At 42.0% G+C, this 23,128-nt stretch overlaps 2 protein-coding genes across 2 annotated transcripts; both read left to right on the top strand.

Annotated features, from left to right (window-relative positions):
• Positions 1 to 681: 681 nt before the first annotated feature.
• On the top strand, positions 682 to 20,844 carry LOC308662953 (putative olfactory receptor 2B8; the record flags this gene model as incomplete). The annotated part of the gene is made up of 2 exons (XM_081319098.1): positions 682 to 765; positions 19,975 to 20,844. The coding sequence occupies 2 exons, from the start codon at positions 682 to 684 to the stop codon at positions 20,842 to 20,844; spliced, it is 954 nt and encodes a 317-aa protein (XP_081175224.1).
• Positions 6,982 to 7,920, top strand: LOC308661324 (olfactory receptor 2G3-like; the record flags this gene model as incomplete). The annotated part of the gene is made up of 1 exon (XM_081316247.1): positions 6,982 to 7,920. One exon carries the CDS (start codon positions 6,982 to 6,984, stop codon positions 7,918 to 7,920), a length of 939 nt encoding a protein of 312 aa, XP_081172373.1.
• Positions 20,845 to 23,128: the final 2,284 nt, after the last annotated feature.

Genomic DNA, 23,128 nt, shown 5'->3' with positions numbered 1-23,128 from the left:
GCAAAACAGCATCTGCAGGAAACTTGCAAATAGTAGGGATGAGATAAACATTCTTCATCTTGTCCATTGGTGAAATTCTTGGGTTCACAAACTGGGGTACTGTTGTCTTATTTATATTTTAATTTTAAGGGCTTTTTATAAAGGATAAGTTGCTTTGAGCCACTGATCTTATGTCAAGGGAGACCAACGCATAAGAACAATGGCTTGAGGTGACAATTTGAGTCTTATCTTTCAACATAGCCTTTAAAAATAATCACCAAAACATTTGATCCTATCCATTCTGGGACTGGAAAAGGGATCCAGCAAACTGTGGACACTGTTTGATGTTCATTATTTGTATTGATTACATCTGGTTTCTGATACAACCGTAGCAACTCTCAACTATCTTTTTGATAAAGAGCAAGCAATAGGCAAGAACGTAAATGGAGTAAATCTTTAAGTTTCCATCCATGCACTATAATTTCCTTGTGGTTGTTAAGGCATGAGATGGTGAAAAGCAGTGCCAATGTATATGGACCTCCAATCATTTTCATAGAGTTCACTAATTAAGTTTAATCCAGATTACTGGGGACAAAATTCAAGCCCCACTTTATGGGAATCAATTGATCGTCCTGGATTGCTGACAGTTGTTAGAACCAGATTCCTTTTGTATGTCATTATTCGTTCTAATATGTATAGACAATGAACAGGGAATTTTTACAGGAAAACCAAAGCTACCAAGGAGAATTCATCTTGCTGGGAGTGGCTGACCGGCCACGCTTGGAGATGTTGCTGTTTGCCCTTGTCCTGGTCTGCTACTTGATGACCATCCTGGGCAATACAACCATCATTGTTGTCTCGAGACTAGATCCAGGGCTCAATACCCCCATGTATTTCTTCCTCAGCAACCTTTCCTTCCTTGACCTCTGCTTCACCACCAGCCTTGGGCCCCACATGCTGATGAATTTCTGGAGAAAAAGCAAGACTATCACTTATGGCGGCTGTGTGGCTGAGCTCTACATCTCCCTTGCTCTGGGCTCCACGGAGTGTACTTTGTTGGCTGTCATGGCCTATGACCGCTATGCAGCCATATGTCACCCACTACGCTACACTACCGTTATGAGCCACTCTCTGTGTTTCACAATGGCTGCTGTCTCCTGGATAAGTGGCTTCATCAACTCACTAATTCATACACTGATGATTCTTCAGCTTCCACTGTGTGGACGGAATCAAGTGAATCATTTGTTTTGTGAGCTCCCAGCCTTTCTTAAATTGGTTTGTGTTGACACTTCCCTTAATGAAATTGTGATGTTTGCTACTAGTGTGGTGTTCCTCCTAGTACCAGTTAGTTTCATCACAATCTCTTATGGCTATATAGCCTCTGCGGTGCTGAGGATTCGCTCAGCTGAGGGCAGGAAAAGGGCCTTCAACACTTGTTCCTCCCACTTGATGGTGGTGTGGCTCTTCTATGGCACAGCCATCTTCAGTTATCTCCAGCCTCTGTCCACTTCCTCCCATGATCAACGTAAAATGATTTCCCTATTCTATACCTTTGTGACCACCATGCTTAATCCACTGATCTACACTCTGAGGAACAAAGAGGTACATAAAGCTCTCCAAAGACTAATCAAGAAGAACTAAACCCCATGGGTTGAAGTTGCATCTGAAGATTCAACAAAAATGCTGTTTGTTTGTTATTCTTGCAGTAATTTTCATTGCATTTTCTTTTCTCTATTTCACAATAAGCATGTCTTATTATCTAGGTACCACAGTTGTACTCAAGACTGTAAAATTAAAGAATACACAAAAAACAAAACCGACAATCAGAACTTATTTTCTGAAATGTGTTTAGCTTGTCCTGGATAACACACATCTTGAGTCAACTCTGTCCCTTGATGTTTCAGGTGTTTTGTTCCCCTGTGGAAAAAGGCATCTTCTGAAGTTCTTGCAATTTTCTTTTAATGACAATTTGAACTAACGTTATTATTCCACCCTTGCAAATCTTGCTTGCTTTGTGGCTTTTTCCAGGCCAAATCCTGTCAGCATTGTGATTTTTCCATTCTTTGGGGACACTCCTAATTACTCAACATTAAAAAAAGAGTTTCTTCATGATTCTCTTCCCTTATGAGACCAGTTCCTAAACATTTTCTTTATGCAGAATGTGACATTGCTATCATGAGTTTTTGAGGATTATTATATAATCCAAAATCATCAATACAATTTTTGGGGAGTCCCTATATACTATATTAAGGGACACGGTGGCTCAGTGGGTTAGGACGCTGAGCTTGTCGATCAGAAGGTCGGCAGTTTGGCGGGTCGAATCCCGAGTGCTGCGTAGCAGAGTGAGCGCCTGTTACTCATCCCAGCTTCTGCCAACCTAGCAGTTCGAAAGCACGTAAAAATGCAAGTAGAAAAATAGGGACCACTACGGTGGGAAGGTAACAGCGTTCCGTGCGCCTTTGGCATCTAGTCATGCCGGCCCCGACCACGGAGACGTCCTCGGACAAACACTGGCTCTTCAGCTTTGAAACGGAGATGAGCACCAGCCCCTAGAGTCGGAAATGACTAGCACGCATGTGCAGGGGAACCTTTACCTTTACCTTTGAGCCACCGCGTCCCTTACCTTTTTATATACTATATTATACTTAGCAAACTTGCAAACACTGCCATCTACTGATTGGCTGTAGTTGTTGCATAAACCATGTGAACATGTATTCCAGCACCCTCATGTAAATCATTTATAAAAATATTGAAGAGTACTGTACTGGGTCTAAGATGGAACCCTGGGTGCTGTCTGTCCTAACTCCGTTGTAACGTTTGCTAGACCAAACCCTAGTTGCATTGTGACTTTTCCATTCTTTTTGGACACTCCTTGTTCCTGAATCTAAATGAAGATTTTGCTCATGATTTTCTTCTCTTATGAGAGCAGTTCCCAAACTTTCCCTCTATGCAGTTTTTGAGGACTATAATACCATCCAGAGTCAGCAATGCAGTCATTAGGGATTTTATTTATAAGTTTTTGTGAAAAAGAGAGTACACCCTCTTTGAGTTCTTTGGTTTTACATAGTAAAAATCTTCTGCTCCTTAGCAGTTCTTAAAAGTAGTAAATACAACCTCAGATGAACAACAACACATGACATATTACACCATGTCATCATTTATTTCACAAAATGAAAATCAAAATGGAGAAGCCTATCAACCTGGACTGAAAATAAATTGAGTGACCAGAACATTGGGGCAGTTCGCACAAAGGCAGTGTGTAAAGATAAAACATACATGTAAGAAAGTAGTTAATGGCTCAAGAAGAAGGGAAGACTAAGATGGCCACGGTGGGATGGAACTGAAGAGACCCTGTTTATAAACACAGATAACAACCATTCCAACAGCAAGATAGACCACTGGCAGCCAAATCCTCACCCTGAGTACCAGCCATACTGACTGGAAAATCCTCCAGGGATTTCTGGAAATCATTGGAATCCCTCAACTCCCAACACAAGCCCAATCTAATTGCTCCATCCCTCTGCAGAGAATAATACTCACTCAGTATGGGATTCAAATATGTGAACATATGTGGATGCTGCTTCTGGAAGTCCATTCTGGCTCTGGGCAACAAAAAAATTAGGTACCGGTTCTGCTGAAGTAGTGTGAACCGGCTGAATCCCACCACTGTAGTGATTGCTACACCACCACCACCCACACACAAATGTATTGAAAATGGGTGCTGAAGTCTTTCAGAACTAAAATTTTAGGATCCCACAATGGCAAATCTGAGACCACATTGATCAGATGAAGTAAGAAAGCAGCTAGGCACTTAGCGAGTTGCCTACCATTTCTTGGCAGTGCTAAAGATGGTGGCACCTCAATGGAGAGAAAAAGAGAGAAATTACTGCTGAGCAGCAGTTCAGGAGTGTCACTGCATTTTTATGTGTTTGTCAGCAAGCACATTTCAGTCTGTTCTGCAGCTGTACTGTTATCATTGTAGCCATGGTGAGTGTCACATGTTCAACCATGTTTTGGTTTCATGTCTGGCTCTACTATTGTGTGCGCATGTCCAAACAAAAAGTTTCTTCTTTTTCTTTCTCTCTTTGCTGTCTGGTGAGACAGAGCATGTAGTCAGTTAAGAGTCTTTCTTTTATTTTCTGATTAAAGTTTTTACAGTAAAATATGTTTCAGGTTTTCTTTCTTTACCTGTTGTTCACCATGCCTCAAATGAACCACGGTTCATCGACTTCTGATAAGGAGTTTTTGATTTACTCCTTTGACAAGGAGTACATAGGCCTGCTGGGTTGGCTTGTGGTTTTTGCAGTGCTGCCAACATTGGGAATAAATTTGTGGTAGAGGAATGCAGACTGGATGGAAAGTCCATGGAGGGGTAAGTGCCCTTATCCCCTCGTGGCTGGTCTACATTGGATGTGGTGGCCAAAGACATTTTAGAAATTCTATCCAGAATTGCCTGTGTGTGTGTGTGTGTGTGTGTGCGCGTGCAACATTAATTAAAAACAAAAGCAAACAATCAAAATGTGTGTTTTTGTGTTGCCTACCACCATTGACATAACATCTTATGATACAAAGGCTGCACATAAATGTGTTCCACCATACAGTTCCTTCAATAGCAAAAACAATTTCTGACACCATTGAAATTTACTCATTTGTTTGCTGATCCAAACTTTTTGCAGATCTCTTCCTCCCATTCCTGCATCTACTGTGACTTTTCTGACCCTCTAATATCCATGGTGGCAAGCCTATGGCACACGTGCCATAGGTGGCACGCAGAGCCCTCTCTGTGGGCACATGCGCCATTTGCCTCTGTCCTAGGCCTTCAGCTTTTTGCTTTGGGCCTCTGCCGCTGTGTGCAAAAAAAAAGTTTCAATCAGTCAATCAATCAATTTCAACTTATTGTGGGGAAAAAAGATCTTGCAAAGTTGGAATTGATTGATTGAACGAACTTTTTAATCCCACCCAGTCTCCCGTTACCATCCCAGCCATGCCCATCCAATGGGCCACGCCCATCCAGCATCTGACGGTACATAAGTGGGTTTGGGGTTACAGTTTGGACACTCGGTCTCTAAAAGGTTTGCCATCACTGCTCTATATCCTTCCTGGGTGAGCCTGTGCAAATGGTTTCAAGGGCTTTGCTGGATTCTGGAGGGAAGTGTCTTGTTTGCTGCTAATTATTATCTTGAGTCCTGGTCTCCTGGGAATCATGACAACTTTACTGCATAGCAACTTTCAGTAAATAGTGAGAAATAGACAGGAATATTTTTTCCCCTTTTTTTCCTCCTCCTCCTTTTTTTCCTCTTCCTCCTCCTCCTCCTTCTTCCCCTCCTCCTCCTCCTCCTCCTCCCCCTCCCCCTCCCCCTCCTCCTCCTCCTCCTCCCTGAAAATGCCTATAAAATGTACTGTGTTGCTTCTCTATAGGCACAAGTGAAAAATGGTCCTGAAATTATTACTGCAATGCTAGGTCCATTAACTTGAGATGGAGCCCTATGGGACTCTGTAGAATAATCAGTCTGACTATTTTCTTGTTGCTCATTGCCTCAACCTTCATTCCTGTCCATCCTTTTCATGCCTTGCTTCTTTCCTTGGACTCGGTTTCTATATTTCTATTCCTATCTATTTCCTGGGGGCTTGTTTCTGTTCTCATTTGGGGGGATTTCACCTCCCTGCTAATCTGTCTCCTCTCCCCACCTTTCAGCTCAAACTCTAATCCCTGGAATACAAAGGTCCATTCAGAGATGCTCCAGTGACAAGTATTTTGTCCTAAAACTGTGTCATCTGCTCCTTGAATAGAGGCCAGTTCTTCCTAAGAAGTAGAAAAAGAGTCACAGTTGGAGATTCTTACCTCAGATCATACAGGCATCCAAGATATTCCACACCAGCACAAGATGAGCTCAGAGGTAGCAATGTTTTTCTTACACAGACACAGGTGAGGTTGGGGATAAAAGTGCTTTGGGGTTTTAGTTTATATAATATATAAGTAATGGGGTCATATTATAAGTAACAGGGTCATATCTCTTTCTCCTTTTTTATTTATCATCTATGTATTTATGTATCTATGTATGTATCTATGTATCTATGTATCTATGTATCTATGTATCTATGTATCTATCTATCTATCTATCTATCTATCTATCTATCTATCTATCTATCTATCTATCTACCTACCTACCTACCTACCTATCTATCTATCTATCTATCTATCTATCTATCTATCTATCTATCTATCTATCTATCTATCTATCATCTATCCTCCATCTATCATCTATCTATCATCTATTATTATTATTATTATTATTATTATTATTATTATTATTATTATTATTATTATTATTATTATTATTATTATTATTATTATCTTCTATCCATCTAACATCTATCTCCATGATGAGTACTTTTTCTAAATTATGAAGGCATAGAATTTGTTCTGTGTAGAAATCTTTTGAATGTTTTCTACAAGCAAGTTAATGCTGATCATGAAATATGCTCTAATTTGGTTCATTTATTACAGTGGAATTCACCAAAGGTAAGCTGTAGCAATAATAAATCTCTTAGTTCTGCTGGGGTTTAATGTCAGACTATTGCACAAAATTGCTATACACATTCAATGTATGAAAAGGGAAAATGTAGCACCTGTCTAATTGCATCCTATCAGGGGAAGTGAACAAAATGTACAGAAGAAAATCATCTGAGATTATCAATCTTTTAGACAAAGAGTAGGCAATGGGCAACAAAGTGGATGGAGTAAATGTTTTAAATTTCCATCCATGCACAATTATTCCCTTGTGGTCTTTAAGGCATAAAATGCTGAGAAAGCAGTGCCAATTGATATGGACCTCCAATCATTTTCACAGAGTCCACTAATTCAACTTTAATCTAGATTACTGGGTACAACATAAAAGCCTCACTCCAAATATAGGAATCATTTGACCATGCTGGATTTTTGTCATTTTTGTACAGGATTCCTTTTCTGTGTCTTTACTTGTTCTAATTCGTATATAGACAATGAACAGGGAAATTTCATGGGAAAACCAAAGTTACCAAGGAGAATTCATCTTGCTGGGAGTGGCTGACCGGCCACACTTGGAGATGTTGCTGTTTGCTCTTGTTCTTGTCTGCTACATGATGACCCTTCTGGGCAACACAACTATCATTGTTGTCTCGAGACTCGATCCAGGGCTCCATACCCCCATGTATTTCTTCCTCAGCAACCTTTCTTTCATTGACCTCTGCTTCACTACCAGCCTTGGGCCCCACATGCTGGTGAACATGTGGAGGAAAAGCAAGACTATCACTTATGGCGGCTGTGCGGTTGAGTTGTATAACATTCTTGCTCTGGGCTCCACGGAGTGTATCTTGTTGGCTGTCATGGCTTATGATCGCTATGCCGCCATCTGTCATCCACTGCGCTACACTACCATTATGAGCCATTCTCTGTGTTTCAAGATGGTGGCTGTCACCTGGATAAGCGGCTTCAGTGTCTCACTAGTTCATACTGTGATGACTCTTAGGCTTCCTCTGTGTGGACGGAATCGGGTAGATCATTTCTTTTGTGAGCTCCCTGCCTTTCTTAAACTGGCTTGTGTTGACACGTCCCTTAATGAGGTTCTGATATTTTCTACTAGTGTGGTGTTCCTCCTAGTACCAGTTAGTCTCATCATGCTCTCCTATGGCTATATAGCCTCTGCGGTGCTGAGGATTCGCTCAGCTGAGGGAAGAAAAAGGGCCTTCAACACTTGTTCTTCCCACTTGATGGTGGTGTGGCTCTTCTATGGCACAGCCATCTTCAATTATTTTCAACCTCCATCCAACTATTCCCATGACCAAGGCAAGATGATTTCCCTTTTCTATACCTTTGTCACCACCATGCTTAATCCACTGATCTACACTCTGAGGAACAAAGAGGTACATAAAGCTCTCCAAAGACTAATCAAGAAGAACTAAACCGATAATTTGAAACTGCATTTCAAAATTCCACAGGAATGGTCTTCATTATTTTTGCAGTATTTTTGATTGTACCTCTCTCTCTCTTTGTTCATAATAAATGTGCAATACATCTTGGTACCACAGCAGTACCCAAAATTAATAAATTAAAGAGTATACAAACTTCAGAACTTATTTTCTGAAATGTGTTTAGCTTGTTGTGGATAAGATACTATTATCTTGTGTCAACTCTGTCCCTTTATGTTTCTGAGGTTTCATTCCCCTTTGAAAAACGCACATTCTGAAGTTATTCCAATTTTATTTTAATAAGAACTTGAACTAATGATATCGTTCCAGTCCTGCAAATCCAGTCTGCACTGTCGCTTTGTTAGACCAATTCCTGTCTGCATTTCCCTCCTTCTCAGACACTCCTAATTCCTGAACCTTAGAGAAGAGTTTGCTCATGATTTTCTTCCCTTCCATGATCCCTACAGGGTGTAAATAGTTGACATTTAATTTATTTGATACGAAACATGTCTCTGCTGCTTGCCATTAGAAAATAAAGCTAAAAGTGTTTTGAACTTATATGTGGTAGTTACAACAGTTAATAAAATATTTTATGAAATGCCAAATAAACTAAAGAATGAAATTAACTATCAATGAAAAAAGTTACAGTAGCAATAGAAAGTACATAATCACATCAATATTAGCATACTATTAAAAGGCTCAGGAGAATAAAATACCTTGTCAGGCATTAAAGGACAATGAAGACAGCACTAGTTATAGCTCATTGGAGGGAATTTATGGGACTGAAGAAGACCTGTTTGTAGATACTGATATGGAAATGAGAATTGGTTATATAAAGAAATAGGTAAAGGTAAAGGTTCCCCCGCACATGTGTGCTAGTCGTTTCCGACTCTAGGGGCCGGTGCTCATCTCCGTTTCAAAGCCGAAGAGCCAGCGCTTGTCCGAGGACGTCTCCGTGGTCATGTGGCCGGCATGACTAGACGCCAAAGACGCACGGAACGCTGTTACCTTCCCACCGTAGTGGTTCCTATTTTTCTACTTGCATTTTTACGTGCTTTCGAACTGCTAGGTTGGCAGAAGCTGGGACGAGTAACAGGCGCTCACTCTGTTACGCGGCACTTGGGATTCGACCCGCCAAACTGCTGACCTTCTGATCAACAACCTCAGCGTCTTAACCCACTGAGCCACCGCGTCCCAATATATAAAGAAATACACACAGATAAATTGAATGTGGTGTGAATGGAGAATGTCAGAAAAGTCTGTGATAAAACAAGTGATAGGATCAGTCTGGGCTGAAAATAAATTGAATGACCAGGATGAACAAAGAACATTGTGGCAGTTTATTCACACAAAGAGTGTGTGTAAAGATGATTGCAAAACAAATTGATAAATAAAGCAGTAAGTAGCTCAAGTGGAAGGGAAGATTAAGAAGGCCAGAGCTGGGTGGAGCTGAAGAGATCCTGTTTATAAACACATATAAACCACCATATCAACTGCTATGGAGACGACTGGCATCCAAATATTCACCTTGAGTACCAGCCATGCAGGCCCAGCAGGACTCATTATGAACCAAAAACGCACAGTAGATCACTGCTGGCTTTGTTTAGGACAGGGGTAGGTAGGTGGGGGGTGGGGGGGAGAGAGAGGAGAGAGAGGGAAAGAGAGAGAATAGAGCAAGAGTATAAAGACCTTCTGGATTCACATGTGCTTTTTGCAATGCTCCCAACATTTGGATTACAATTTGTGGCAAAAAATGTAGAACGTCCATGGAGGACTTAAGGGCCCAATGTCCTCCTGGTGGGTCTAGATTGGATGTGGTGGGAAAGGCATTCTAGAAGTTTTACCCAGAATTGTGTGTAGATGTGTATGTCCAACTTTAATAAAATAAGAAGCAAACAATTGAAGTGTGTGTGTGTGTGTGTGTGTGTTTCTTGCCAACCATCCTTAACCTGGCATCTTGTGCTGCAAAAGCTACACAGAAATTTGTTCCCCCATACAGTTCCTGCAATGGCAAATTCAATTTTCTGACACCATTTGAAATTTACTCCTTTGTTTGCTGGTCCAAACCTTTGAACATCACTTCCTCCCACTCCTGCATTTTTGCTCCTGTCACTTTTCTGACACCCTCTCTATCCTTCCTGGCTGAGCCTTTGCAAATGGTTTCAAGAGCTTTGCTGGACTCTGGAGGGAAGTGTCTTGCTTGCCACTAATTGATCATCATGAGTCCTGGTGCCCTGAGGCTCAATGGCAACTTTACTACACAGCAACTTAACTACATAACAATTTCATTAAATGTTCCTCCCTTTCTCCTCCCTCTCCCACTCCCAGAAAACGCCCATAAAGTCTACCATTCTGCTTTCTCAGATTGATTATTGTGTGTCTGTATGAGATCACATTTTCTGGAGCACCACTGACTTGGAACAGCCAAGATGGTGGGCTGAAGAAGGTGGGCTGATCAGAGTTTTGACAGAAGGAATCTTCCCCTTCTACCTTTCCCATTTCCTTTGATGTTGCCTATTCCCCCAAACCACGTCTTAGGAAGACAAAATTCTTGGAGTCAAATCTATTCCAAAAAGAATCTTTACTATGACATGCTTGGTTGTAGGAAACGAGACAGGACTTAATATTATTCCATGAAGTAAACCCTTATAAAGAGTTCCCGGTTTAACCCCCCTTAACCCCATTTGGTCAGTCCCCCATCCTTTATCTCGTATCATCCCTCTCGTGGGGAAAAAGGAACTTAGGACCCTTCATGTTTATTGCTCTCTTCCGTGACACAAGCCAGATGCTAGCCCTCCCCTTTTGTTTCCCCAGTTCAAAAGGCTTCTCCTTTCCTTTGAAATGCCTAATACTGGTTCAATACACATCCTTTCCCTCCTCTTCGGGAGATGGCAGAATCCATGGAATAATGTTTGAAACATTCCATTTATGAATATGATATAAATGGATTCTGACAGCAACACTCCAAATTTCAACTTGCAAGTTTTCCCCTTCTTGCTTATTATTGTCTCTCCAGTGTATTTTCTCTTCTTTCTTTTTTTTTAAACGGATGCATTTGCTTTTACCTTTCTTTCCCTATAGGATCAAGTGAAAAATGGTCCTGAAATTTTTGCTACAATGCTATCTCCATTTGCTTGAGATTAAGCCTTGTTGGGCTCTGTGGGCTATTCAGTCTATTTTCATGTTGCTCATTGCCTCAACCTTCATTCCTGACAACCCTTTTCGATTCTTTCTTCCTCTGTTCCTATCTAAATATTTCTGTTTGCTTGCATCCACTTTCATCAGTGACTCCTTCTCTTCTCTTTTTAGGGAGTTTCCCTTCCCCAGCCATCTGTCTCCCCACTTTTCAGCTCAACCTCTACTCTCCTGAGTAGAAAGGTCCATTCAGAGATGCTCCAGTGAGAATTATTTTGGCCTGAAAAATACATCAGCTGCTCCTTGAGTTGAGGCTGATTCTTCATAAGAAGTAGAAAAAGAGTCACAATTAGGGATTCTTAGCTGAGATCATACAGGCATCTAAGATCCTCCAAGTCAATGCATCCAGATGATCCAAGAGGTAGCAAATTTTTCTAATCCAGACACAGGTGAGGTTGGGGAATGGGGTTTCTTATGTAATACACACACATGTGAACACACAAACAAATATTTTTTATTTATTTTTTTATTTTAATTCCATTTATATCACGCCCTTCTCCGAAGACTCAGGGCGGCTTACAAGCTTAGCAGTAGCCTTCATTCTATGTATATGCCTGCTTATTAGGGCTTTCATACACCCCCCAAGCGGCATCATTACAAAGTCAGCTTATTGCCCCCAACAATCTGGGTCCTCATTTTACCTACCTCGGAAGGATGGAAGGCTGAGTCAACCTTGAGCCTGGTGGGATGCGAACCTGCACTAATTGCAGGCAGCTGGTGTTACAGCTTGGTCTCTTAAATTTTTATCATACATTCCTGCCGCACAAGGCAACCATCGCAGAGCCCTTGCACAGGCTCCTGGACAAACAAACGCCCTGGGACTGGACTGCCACACACACACAAGCGCGTTCTGGACCCTTAAGAACATGCTAGCCGGGGACGCAACGGTCACTCACTTCAGGGAGGACCAGCCCATCTGCCTAGCATGCGATGCATCCCCTTATGGGATAGGGGCAGGCCTCAGCCACTTAAGGGAGGACGGCACGCAGGCTCCCATAGCATACTATTCCCGGACCCTGTCAGCGGCGGAGAGAAACTACGCGCAGATAGATAAGGAGGCGCTGGCAGTGGTCGCGGGGGTAAAAAAGTTCCACGACTACCTGTACGGGAGGGAGTTCCTCATTTACACGGATCACAAGCCCCTGCTGGGATTATTCACCACGGAGAAGCAAACGCCACAGATCCTTTTACCAAGGATGCTCCGTTGGTCCATTTTTCTTTCAGCATACTCCTGTAAGCTGATCCACAGACCAGGAAAGGAAATGGGACACGCCGACGGTCTCAGCAGACTTCCCCTAAGGGAGGCTGGACCGGATCCCGCTCCTGCTAATCAGATATTAGCAATACAGGAGCTGGCTGAGTGCCCATTAGACGCTAGTGACATAGCAGCCGAAACTCCCAGGGATAAGATTCTTAGCAGAATTCAGTCCTGGGTTAGCAGCGGGTGGCAGGACAAGTCACCGGGACCTGAGTTCACAGCATTTTTTACGCGGAGGCACAAGCTTTCAACCCATAAAGGCTGCCTGCTGTGGGGGAGCAGGGTCATCATCCCCACAAAACTTAGGGAGAAAGTCCTTCAGTCCCTTCACGAGGGTCACCCGGGAGTGGTAAGGATGAAGGCTCTGGCCAGGAGTTACCTGTGGTGGCCTGGGTTGGATAAAGAGATAGAGGGGTTGGTAGCAGGATGTTACACATGCCAAAGGTCTCGCCCTGAGCAGGCACACGCTCCAGTCCACAAGTGGGAACAGACTCACACCCCCTGGTCCAGGGTCCATATAGATTATGCGGGGCCATTTCAGGGACACACCTTCTTAGTCATTGTGGATAGTCACTCCAAGTGGTTGGAGGTGGTACCTGTGTCCAACATGACATCAGTGGGCACAATACAGGCACTAAGGGGAGTGTTTGCCACACATGGGTTACCATATGTAGTAGTATCTGATAACGGAGCGCAATTTACCTCCTCGGATTTCCAGGTGTTCCTGAGGACCTTGGGGATTAGGCATGCCACTTCAGCGCCCTTTCACCCTGCCAGTAACGGGTTGGCAGAGAGGTTCGTGCAGACTACCAAGGATGCACTCAAATGAATAGTACAAGGGGACTGGAAACAGAGACTGGCCACATTCCTCCTCCATCAACACGCAACACCCTGCACAGCCACAGGAAAGAGCCCAGCGGAGCTCAGGTGGGGCAGACACCTCATAACTACGTTAGACAGACTCCACCCAGACAGGGTTTCAGCAGACACAGAACCCCCAACCCTCAAAACAAGTTTCAACATAGGGGAGCAGATCTGGGCCAGAAATTACAGCACAGGCCATCCATGGGTGCCAGGTGAAGTGTTGGAACGGACAGGCCCCCTCTCCTACAGAGTAAGGGTGGAGGGGGGACTCCTTAGATCAACTAAGGAAGAGAGCCCCTGAGAGGACGGGTGGAGAATCAAGGGAAACAGCAAGGGAGGAGGCAGAGCAAACACAAACACACACACAGCCACAGTCACAGTCACCCAGAAGAACAGCAGGAAGGGTTTTGGGGCATCCATCTGCCTGGCAGGGAGCTGACAGGGAAAGTAGGCAAGAGCCTGAGGGCAGCAGGTCACAAAGAGCCAACACAGAAACACATGCACACACACAAATCAGACCAACACAGCCAGACCAAGGAACAGGAATCAGAACCGAAACCACTACAGAGCCAAGCCTGAGAAGATCAAACAGGACACACAGAGCCCCCAGCTACCTCAGTGATTATGTTCGCTCTTAAGCCTGGGGGGAGGAGGAATCTGGAGGGTTAAATGTAAAAATTGTAAATAAGCTGTATATAGTTAAGAAGGAACGACAGAGGATCCTCCTCACTATGGGGGAAGGGGTGCAGTGTATGCCTCCCAGCATACACAAAGGACAGCACAGCAGGAGGCTGCTGGTGCAGATCAGCAGGAGCGTTGGACAGCTCTGGGCGATAACCGCTCACGGCGGGATAAGCCTAACAACTTAAGCTGTTGACAGCCCCAGGCATGGTCAGCCTGGCAGGAAGCCCAGGTTTGCACTGATTGGATGCCATCCACCTGGGCAGGTACAAATAGACGCCAGGTTCCCCTGTTTCCCCAGTTCGTTCTGTTCAGAATAAACTCATCGTTACCCCAGCTCTGTGTCCGTCTCTATGTGAAGCACGCGACAGCAGTCATGGCTAGGAGAGCCTTTGCACAACTTTGTGTTGTGCACCAGTTGTGGCCTTTCCTGGATCAGGACTCCCTGCACTCAGTCATTCAGTCCCTAGTCATCTCACGGCTGGACTATTGTAATGTGTTCTACATGGGGCTACCCTTGAAGAGCATTTGGAAGCTACAGCTAGTACAGAGTGCGGCACACAGGCAGTTTTGGGGGGCCCAATAATGGCCCCTGTAACACTACTGCTTCATGAGCTGCATTGGTTATCAGTCTGCTTGTGGGTGCAATTCAAGGTATTGGTGATCACCTTATAAGCCTGTCATGGTACGGTCCAGGTTACTTGAGGGACCATCTCACCCCACTGAGATTGACCCAAACCACTTCCTATCCTAGAAGCTTCATCAGTTGTATTGGATGCTGTGGGAGATGGAAAGACAGGCATTGACTGTTGAGATTAGTTAGTGGGAGGGATAATGGGAGGTTCCGACACATGATGATGGAGGGAAGGAATGGAAATGGAAAAATTGTGTATGGGTGTGTGTAGGGGGGTGTTCTATGCAATCAACTGTTCGCTGAGAGCCACTGTGGTTACATGGGGTTTTATCTGTGACCTCAGGGTCACCCTAGTCAGAGGTACACCATTAAAACCTTACAACATTATTGTATATTTTATATCAATTTTCTAAACCAAACGTATCTCTATTAAATCTAGGATAACTTTCAAGTAAAGTAACTTTAAAAGAATTTGGGTAATACAATTAAAATCATTAAAAGAAGAATTCAACAAGCAAACCAAGCTACCATTGGTGATAAATAATAAACTAAGTCACTACTGTCCTGAAATCATACCTATATGTAGGTTTACCTGTCAATTTAAAATATATACTCTGCAACCCGAATTTTGGATGTGGCAAAGAGGTGATCAAAGATGTTTTCAAGTAAAAAGGATCCATTATCATATACCATGCCAATTCAGTACATTTTGAAGGAATGTATGGTGAAGTTTAGTGAAGTTTAATAAAAAATAAAGAATCTCTTAGTGAAATGGGATAACAAATTTAAGAATTTGTTCCATTCTACAATGCTCTATTTTTCAGTTTAAGGCCTTAGAATTATTTTTACTTTTGGGAATAAGCAGCGAAAGAGTGTTGATTTGGAAAAGTTAAAAATGAACTAAGTATCTGGATGGATTTGAAATTAATAAATTAATTATAAGAATCCTTTTAATGGGATACTGTTGTTATTTAGATTCCTTGTGGGGGGGGGGGGAATAATAGGATGAGACTTTAATGGACACTAGACAGAACTAGACAATACTAAAGATTAAAGAAGAAGAAGAATTACAGTCAACTTGTTAAAACAGAATGAAGCAAGACACTAACATTAGGCTTTTGAAAGACCTGTGTGAACAATGAATGGAGTTCATTTTAAGCATATATCTGTCATCATAGAAAGGTGTTGTTACAGGAGAGGAACAAGCTCTAAGAGACAAAACTGAGATTGACTTGAATGTTTATTTAAAAATTGCAAGCTACAAGGATGATATATATAAAGATGTTATCCTGGATATACTGTACAAGTGAAATTGGTTGAGGTTTTAATAATTCAAAGAGACATTTACAGATACAAATATAGTTGTGGCTGTACCCTGCTGATGAAAATCCAAAACTCAGAGGCCCTTTCTCTCCTCCTCAAATGGCTTTTTATATTGCTTGGATAATAAATCATGATAAAACTTTAAAAAAACTTTTAAAACTTTCATCTTACTTAAAGTATTAATTAGACCTTCCCTGTGTATCCCCTCTGCACAGCAGCACTTCAGAGGATGTTACTCAAGGGTGAAAGGCCTTTTGGGGAGGGGAAATACATGTGGCTGCAATGATTAATCTCTCCCCTAATTAGTGTTCGACTGGAGTCTAGGATTCTTGAAAATTTTTCTTCAGAATGCAGCAGACAATGAGAAGATAACAGCTTCCCTCTCCATGCTGACACCCACAAAAACAGTCCTTACTTTCTGCAGCACAAGACCCTCCACATAGTCACAGCTGATACCTTGGGATGCAGTGTTGAACCAGGATAACCAAGGCTGAATTAAAGAGGCTGATCAGAAGAGGAACTGGCAGGGTGAGTAGTAGGGGACAGTGCTATATCTTCCCTCTTACATTCAAGAGTACTATTACGCAGATGTCTCTAATCTTTTAGACCTTCTCAGCCTTTTTCTACATTGATCTCCTCCTTTCCATCTTCTTCTGTTCTATTTTCTTTTGCATTTTTCTTGACTCTCTTGCTCTTTTTCTCTCGTGTAGCACTCTACTTCAGTTCCTTCCATCTCCTTTTCAGCTCATTTCTAGATTTTGTTTTTTGTTTTAATAAAATTGTAATCTTTAATTCAGGCACATTAAAAAAAAGTTGTTGAAAGAAAATACTTCATCAAGGTCCAATCCAAGCCGGGAATAAAAAAAAATGGGGACTGCTTTAGAAAAAAGGTTGTAGTTTATTGAAGAGCAAAACCAGACAGAAATGAGGGTCTAGAAAACCTGACCACATGTAGCTGGGAGTGGTGGGTTTTTATACCTTCTTGGGCTTTTGTGTTTGTTTGGAGTTTCTGTTCTGTTCTGTTCTGTTCTGTTCTATTCTATTCTATTATTTCATTCTAATTGTATGAATATTTTTTTCAATTTGGCATCTGTACTTTCAACCTGCAGTGTGTTCTGTACTGTCATAGATGGTTTGTTATGAAAATTCTGTCCCTAGATAATGTTTCAGAGCTAAAGCTCACTATAGTACTGTTCTCCTATAATCATTTGTTCAAGGAATTTTACATTTTAAAAAAATATTTTTAAAGATGAAAATAAGAATAAAAGAGAGAAAAGGGGGAGACAGGGAAGCAAGATGATCTTCAAAGGATAAAAGGTTGGAAACAGATAAAGAAAGAAGCAAGAAAAAGATAGATGGAGAAGACATTAGGAGAAATTCACATGAATGCCCACCTTTCGAAGAGAAGAATCAAATAAGGTTAGAATAATAATAATAATAAATAAATAATAAACCTTTATTGTCAAAGTACAACGTGTGTACATTGAGATTAGCTGAGCCTCTCCCCGTGCTCCCTCCCCCCAACACACAGTGACAACAAACCCTCCATCCTACCACACCATGCGAACCAACTACACCACACACCGGCCTCCCAAGTCAATTCTGCGTACGTTCACAGAGATTATAAAAGAAATAATGCCATAAAGAAATCAGCAGCTAATTGACTTAATCAAAAGTTTGTTGATTTCTTTATGACATTATTAATGGCACTCTAATTCAAACTGTAGCTTCATAAATGTACAGGTGATTTTGATAGGTCTTAACATCCAAACAGGTGTCAGGTTTTTATTGTTTCAACTTTGTTCTATGATTATATTGATGATTGGATTTCTTGCACTCCTATTGTATGTCTTAGAGCAGGGGTCTTCAAACTTGGCCCTTTTATGACTTGTGGACTTTAACTCCCAGAATTCCTCAGCCAGCATTCCTCATAAAAGGGCCAAGTTTGAAGACCCCTGTCTTAGACTCTTAATCAAGATAGACAGATGTGTAAATGAAAAGTAATTTCTTCAATCCTGTACAAGGAATTCTGTCCAAATATCTGGGTAGCAAAATCATTTTTACTATATTCTTTTCTCACATAGAAATTCATGGAGAATTCAAAGCTAAAAGACTGAGTTAGCTAGGAACAAGATTAACTATAATTCTGGATCATAGATTCACGTCCCAAGCTATATTTGCTGCTCAGTCAAGTCACAATTCTTTCTATATCACTTCTTTGTAGCCTTCCATGTTGTAATAACAATAACAACAACAATAATAATAAAGTTGGAAGGGACCGTGGAGGTCATCTAGTCCAACCCCCTGCTCAGGCAGGAAACCCTATACCATTTCAGGCAAATCGCTGTCCAGTCTCTTCTTAAAAACTTCCAGTGCTGGAGCTTTCACTGCTTCTGGAGGCAGATTGTTCCACTGGTTAATTGTTCTAACTGTCAGGAAGTTTCTACTTAGTTCTAGGTTGCTTCTCTCCTTGATTAGTTTCCATCCGTTGCTTCTTGTCCTGCCTTCAGGTACTTTGGAGAATAGCTTGACTCCCTCTTCTTTGTGGCAGCCCCTGAAATATTGGAATACTGCTATCATATTACCCATTGTCCTTCTCTTCATTAAACTAAAAGGTAAAGGTAAAGGTAAAGGTTCCCCCGCACATGCGTGCTAGTCGTTTCCGACTCTAGGGGCCGGTGCTCATCTCCGTTTCAAAGCCGAAGAGCCAGCGCTTGTCCAAGGACGTCTCCGTGGTCATGTGGCCGGCATGACTCAATGCCAAAGGCGCACGGAACGCTGTTCCCTTCCCACCGTAGTGGTCCCTATTTTTCTACTTGCATTTTTACGTGCTTTCGAACTGCTAGGTTGGCAGAAGCTGGGACAAGTAACAGGCGCTCACTCTGTTATGCGGCACTCGGGATTCGACCCGCCAAACTGCCGACCTTCTGATCTACAAGCTCAGCGTCCTAACCCACTGAGCATACCCAATTCCAGCAACCGTAGGTTTTAGCCTCCAGTCCCCTAATCATCTTTGCTGCTCTTCTCTGTACTCTTTCTAGAGTCTCAACATCTTTTTTACATCGTGGTGACCAAAACTGGATGCAGTGTTCCAAGTGTGGGCTGACCAAGGCATTGTGCTGGTGATCTGTTTATTTTCATGTGTATTGTCCTAGGCTGCATTAGCAGAGATATAGAATCAACATCCTATGAAGTGATCTTGCCATTTTATAATGCTTTAATATATTTTCATGCATATTATTTTGCTTTGTTTTTTAAACAGATGTTCTAAAATGCATCATGGAAAGAAAATAGCCAAAACTACCAAGAATTCATCTTATTGGGTGTGGCTGACCGCCTTTACATGGAGATGCTGCTCTTTCGACTTGCTACATGATGACCCTATTGGGCAACACAATCATCAAAATAGTGTCATGGTCAGATCCCCATCTCCATATCCACATGTATCATGCTTTTTTATAATGCTTTGGTAAAAATCATGTTTGGAATATTGCATCCAGTTTTGGTCACCATTGAATCAAAAAGATGTTGAGACTCTAAAAAGAGCACAGAGAATAGTAACAAAGAGGATTAGGAGACTGGAGGCTAAAACATATGAAGAACGGTTGCAGGAATTGGTATGTCTAATCTAGTGAAAAGAAGGACTAGGGGTGACATGATAGCAGGGTTCCAATAATAGAGGGGCTGCCACAGAGAAGAGAGGGTCAACCTATTCTCCAGAGCACCTGAAAACAGAACAAGAAGCAATGATTGGAAACTTCTCAAAGAGATAACATACCCAGAACTAAGAATAAATTTCCTGACAGTAAGAACAATTAACCAGAGTTACAGCTTGCTTGCAAAAGTTGTGGGTGCTCCATCCCTGGAGATTTTTAAGAAGAGATTGGACAGCCATTTGTCTGAAATGGTGTAGTGTCTCCGGTTTGAGCAAAGGGTTGCGGTAGAAGACCTCCAAAGTCCCTTCCAACTCTGTTATTGTTTTGCTTTGTTTTTTAAGCAGATGTTCTACAGAAATGCATCATGGAAAGAAAGTAGCCAGAAGTATCAAGGAGAATTCATATTATTGGGAATGGCTGACCGCCCATACTTGGAGATGGTGCTTTTTGGACTTGTTCTGACCTGCTACATGATGGTCCTGTTGGGCAACACAACCATCATTGTGGTATCAAGATTAGATCCCCATCTCCATACCCCCATGTATTTCTTCCTCAGCAACCTTTCCTTTCTTGACCTTTGTTATACCACCAGTCTTGGGCCGCATATGTTGGTGAACTTCTGGAGAAAAAGCAAGACTATCACTTATGGTGCCTGCGTGGGTGAGTTATACATCTCTCTTGCTCTGGGCTCCACGGAGTGTGTTTTGTTGGCTGTCATGGCCTATGATCGCTATGCCGCCATCTGTCATCCACTACGTTACACTACCATTATGAGCCAATCTCTGTGTTTCACAATGGCTGCTATCTCGTGGGGAAGTGGCTTCAGCAATTCAGTAGTACAGACAGTCATGACCCTTAGTCTTCCACGTTGTGGGCAGAACCAGATAGACCACTTTTTCTGTGAGGTACCAGCCTTGATCAAATTGGCCTGCGTGGACACCTCTGTTAATGAGGCAGAGCTCTTTGCCTCAAGTGTGGTGATCCTTCTACTACCTCTGGGTCTCATCGCAATCTCTTACAGCTACATTGTGGCTGCTCTACTAAGGATCCGCTCAGCTGAAGGGAAGCGGAAGGCCTTCAACACCTGTGCTTCCCACTTGATGGTGGTGTCACTCTTCTATGGCTCAGCCATCTCCAGCTATCTCCAATCTCCGTCCAACTATTCCCGTGACCGAGGCAAGATGATTTCCCTCTTCTATACCTTTGTCACCACCATGCTTAATCCACTGATCTACACTCTTAGGAACAAAGAGGTACATAAAGCCATCCAAAGAATGATAAAAATCAAGAATAAAGATGATCAATAATGAAGGTCAATGACTAATGAAGGTCACAACTTTATTTAGCAAAACAAGACTAATACTTTTAACAAATGCTCAATGTTGTTGTTAATATACTTTTTTCGTACAAACTCTTGACCATTTTCTTTCTGTTTTGTATCATTTTTAGAATAGGTCAAGGAGTCAGGTTATATTAAAAGTCTCACTCCTTCGCAATATATTTCTCTTTAGGAATTCAAATCTGTGCTCAATATATCTCTCTTTAGGAATTCAAATCTAGAGCTAAACATTCCAACAATACCTAGACAAAGAAATTGCTTTTATTTGAAGCATCAATAAAAGAAGCTGCAAATAAAAATTATTCCAGCTAAAATAAACTACTGCAAAATCTAACAGGCTTTAACTTTGAGGTCTGTTTCACCTGTTTTCACATGGCAACTAATTTCTCTTGTTTCTCTAGTTTTGAACATAGAGGGCATCTGCCTCAGGTTTCATTAACATTTTTCAACGGTTTGATTCTGATCTTACCATCTCAGTCCTCTTAAAACAGTTGCCTCCCCCAAAATGATTATTTAATAAATGGTATTGATGGGTTATTAATGATAGTTGCATTTTGGAGCTTCCAGAACACATGGACCTGTTTAATATTTTTTATTTTTTATTTTATTTATTTTTATTTTAATTCCATTTATATCCCGCCCTTCTCCGAAGACTCAGGGCGGCTTACAAGCTTAGCAGTAGCCTTCATTCTATGTATATGCCTGCTTATTAGGGCTTTCACACACACACCCATGCGGCATTATTACAAAGTCAGCTTAATTGCCCCCAACAATCTGGGTCCTCATTTTACCTACCTCGGAAGGATGGAAGGCTGAGTCAACCTTGAGCCTGGTGGGACTCGAACCTGCACTAATTGCAGGCAGCTGGTGTTACTTAAGGAGGCATTAGCCCACTGCTCCACCAAGGCTCATAATAATAGATTGGTGTTCAAAATTCAAAGAGAACTGATTTTGTAGAAAGCCCCAGTTCATAACCCCAAAAAAGATGTAAGTGGGTCACTAGCTGAAGCACTGGAAAAGCTGTTCCTGCAGTAGTTGCCATAAATTCAGAAGCAATGCCAGGTCCAGGCTCAGAAGAATGAAGTCAACCTGTTCAAAACAGATAGTACTCCAAATCTGACACTGATTTTCTTGTTGACCACCATAATTTCTTTCTTGCCTGGAATAAAATTGTTACTTGGTAGTTCCCATCCTCCCTAATTCCATTTTTGATTGCCTCAAGATTGCCACAATCTTCCCAGACTCGCAAGAGAAGGAAAATTCTGAGCTGGTAGACAAGCATATTGAAGATATACATCTCCAATTTCATTATTCTAATTAACAGAAGCAATGAGATGAAAAAATGCAGGAATTCCAGAGACCATAAACCAGGAAATGGAACAGATGCCACATATACCACCATCTTCTTGGACTTGCTTCACTGTTGGATCAAAGCGACTGCAAAATAATAATGTCCACTATCCTCTAATGCAGGGGTCTTCAAACTTGGCCCTTTTATGGCTTGTGGACTTCAACTCCCAGAATTCCTCAGCCAGCATGCCTGGCTGAGGAATTCTGGGAGTTGAAGTCCACAAGTCATAAAAGGGCCAAGTTTGGAGACCCCTGCTCTAATGAATGGATAACCTTATCTGAGGGTTATCTGAAAGGGTCTCCTGCTTGAGTAGGGGTTGGGTAGAATACCTCCTATGTCCCTTCCAAATCTGTTATTCTGTTATCTCTAGTAGAAACTCTGAAATTATCACTGATGTTGGTATGTAAAGTGGTTGTGAAGACCAACAGAACAAATATGAGTAAATACTGTACACCTTTTATTGGAATGACGTACAGGCACAGCTGCTTCAGTTCCAGATCTATAGTAGCAGTCCAGTTGTAAAGGGTTCAAGTAATCTCCTTTTAGATTTCTACTAACTTCTTTAGACTTCTTCTACTCACTTGAGACAGAGTGGTGACCATCTAGTAGGGCTTAGAGGTGCTTTTTCAAAAGCCAACTGCCATGAACTGAAGGAGCTTCTTGGATGAGAAGCAAAACGCCTTCAAGGAAAAACCAAGAAAGTCCAGTTGCCTCTTGAAAAAGCACCTTTGGGACAACTTTGACTTGGGTGACTGAGAACCTCCACAGACATCTGTTGGGACTATAGTCCAGAAAGGTTTATTCAGCATTGGTCTTAAAAGTGTTTGTTTTCAAAGTTTCCCTTATTTTGATTAGGGAAATTGGATGGATGATGCCATTTCTATGCTCTCGATTGGCCAGC

The sequence above is a fragment of the Vipera berus genome (assembly GCF_964194415.1).
Source record: "Vipera berus genome assembly, chromosome: 2".
NCBI lineage: Eukaryota > Metazoa > Chordata > Lepidosauria > Squamata > Viperidae > Vipera > Vipera berus.
This window is presented reverse-complemented; position numbering and strand designations above follow the sequence as displayed.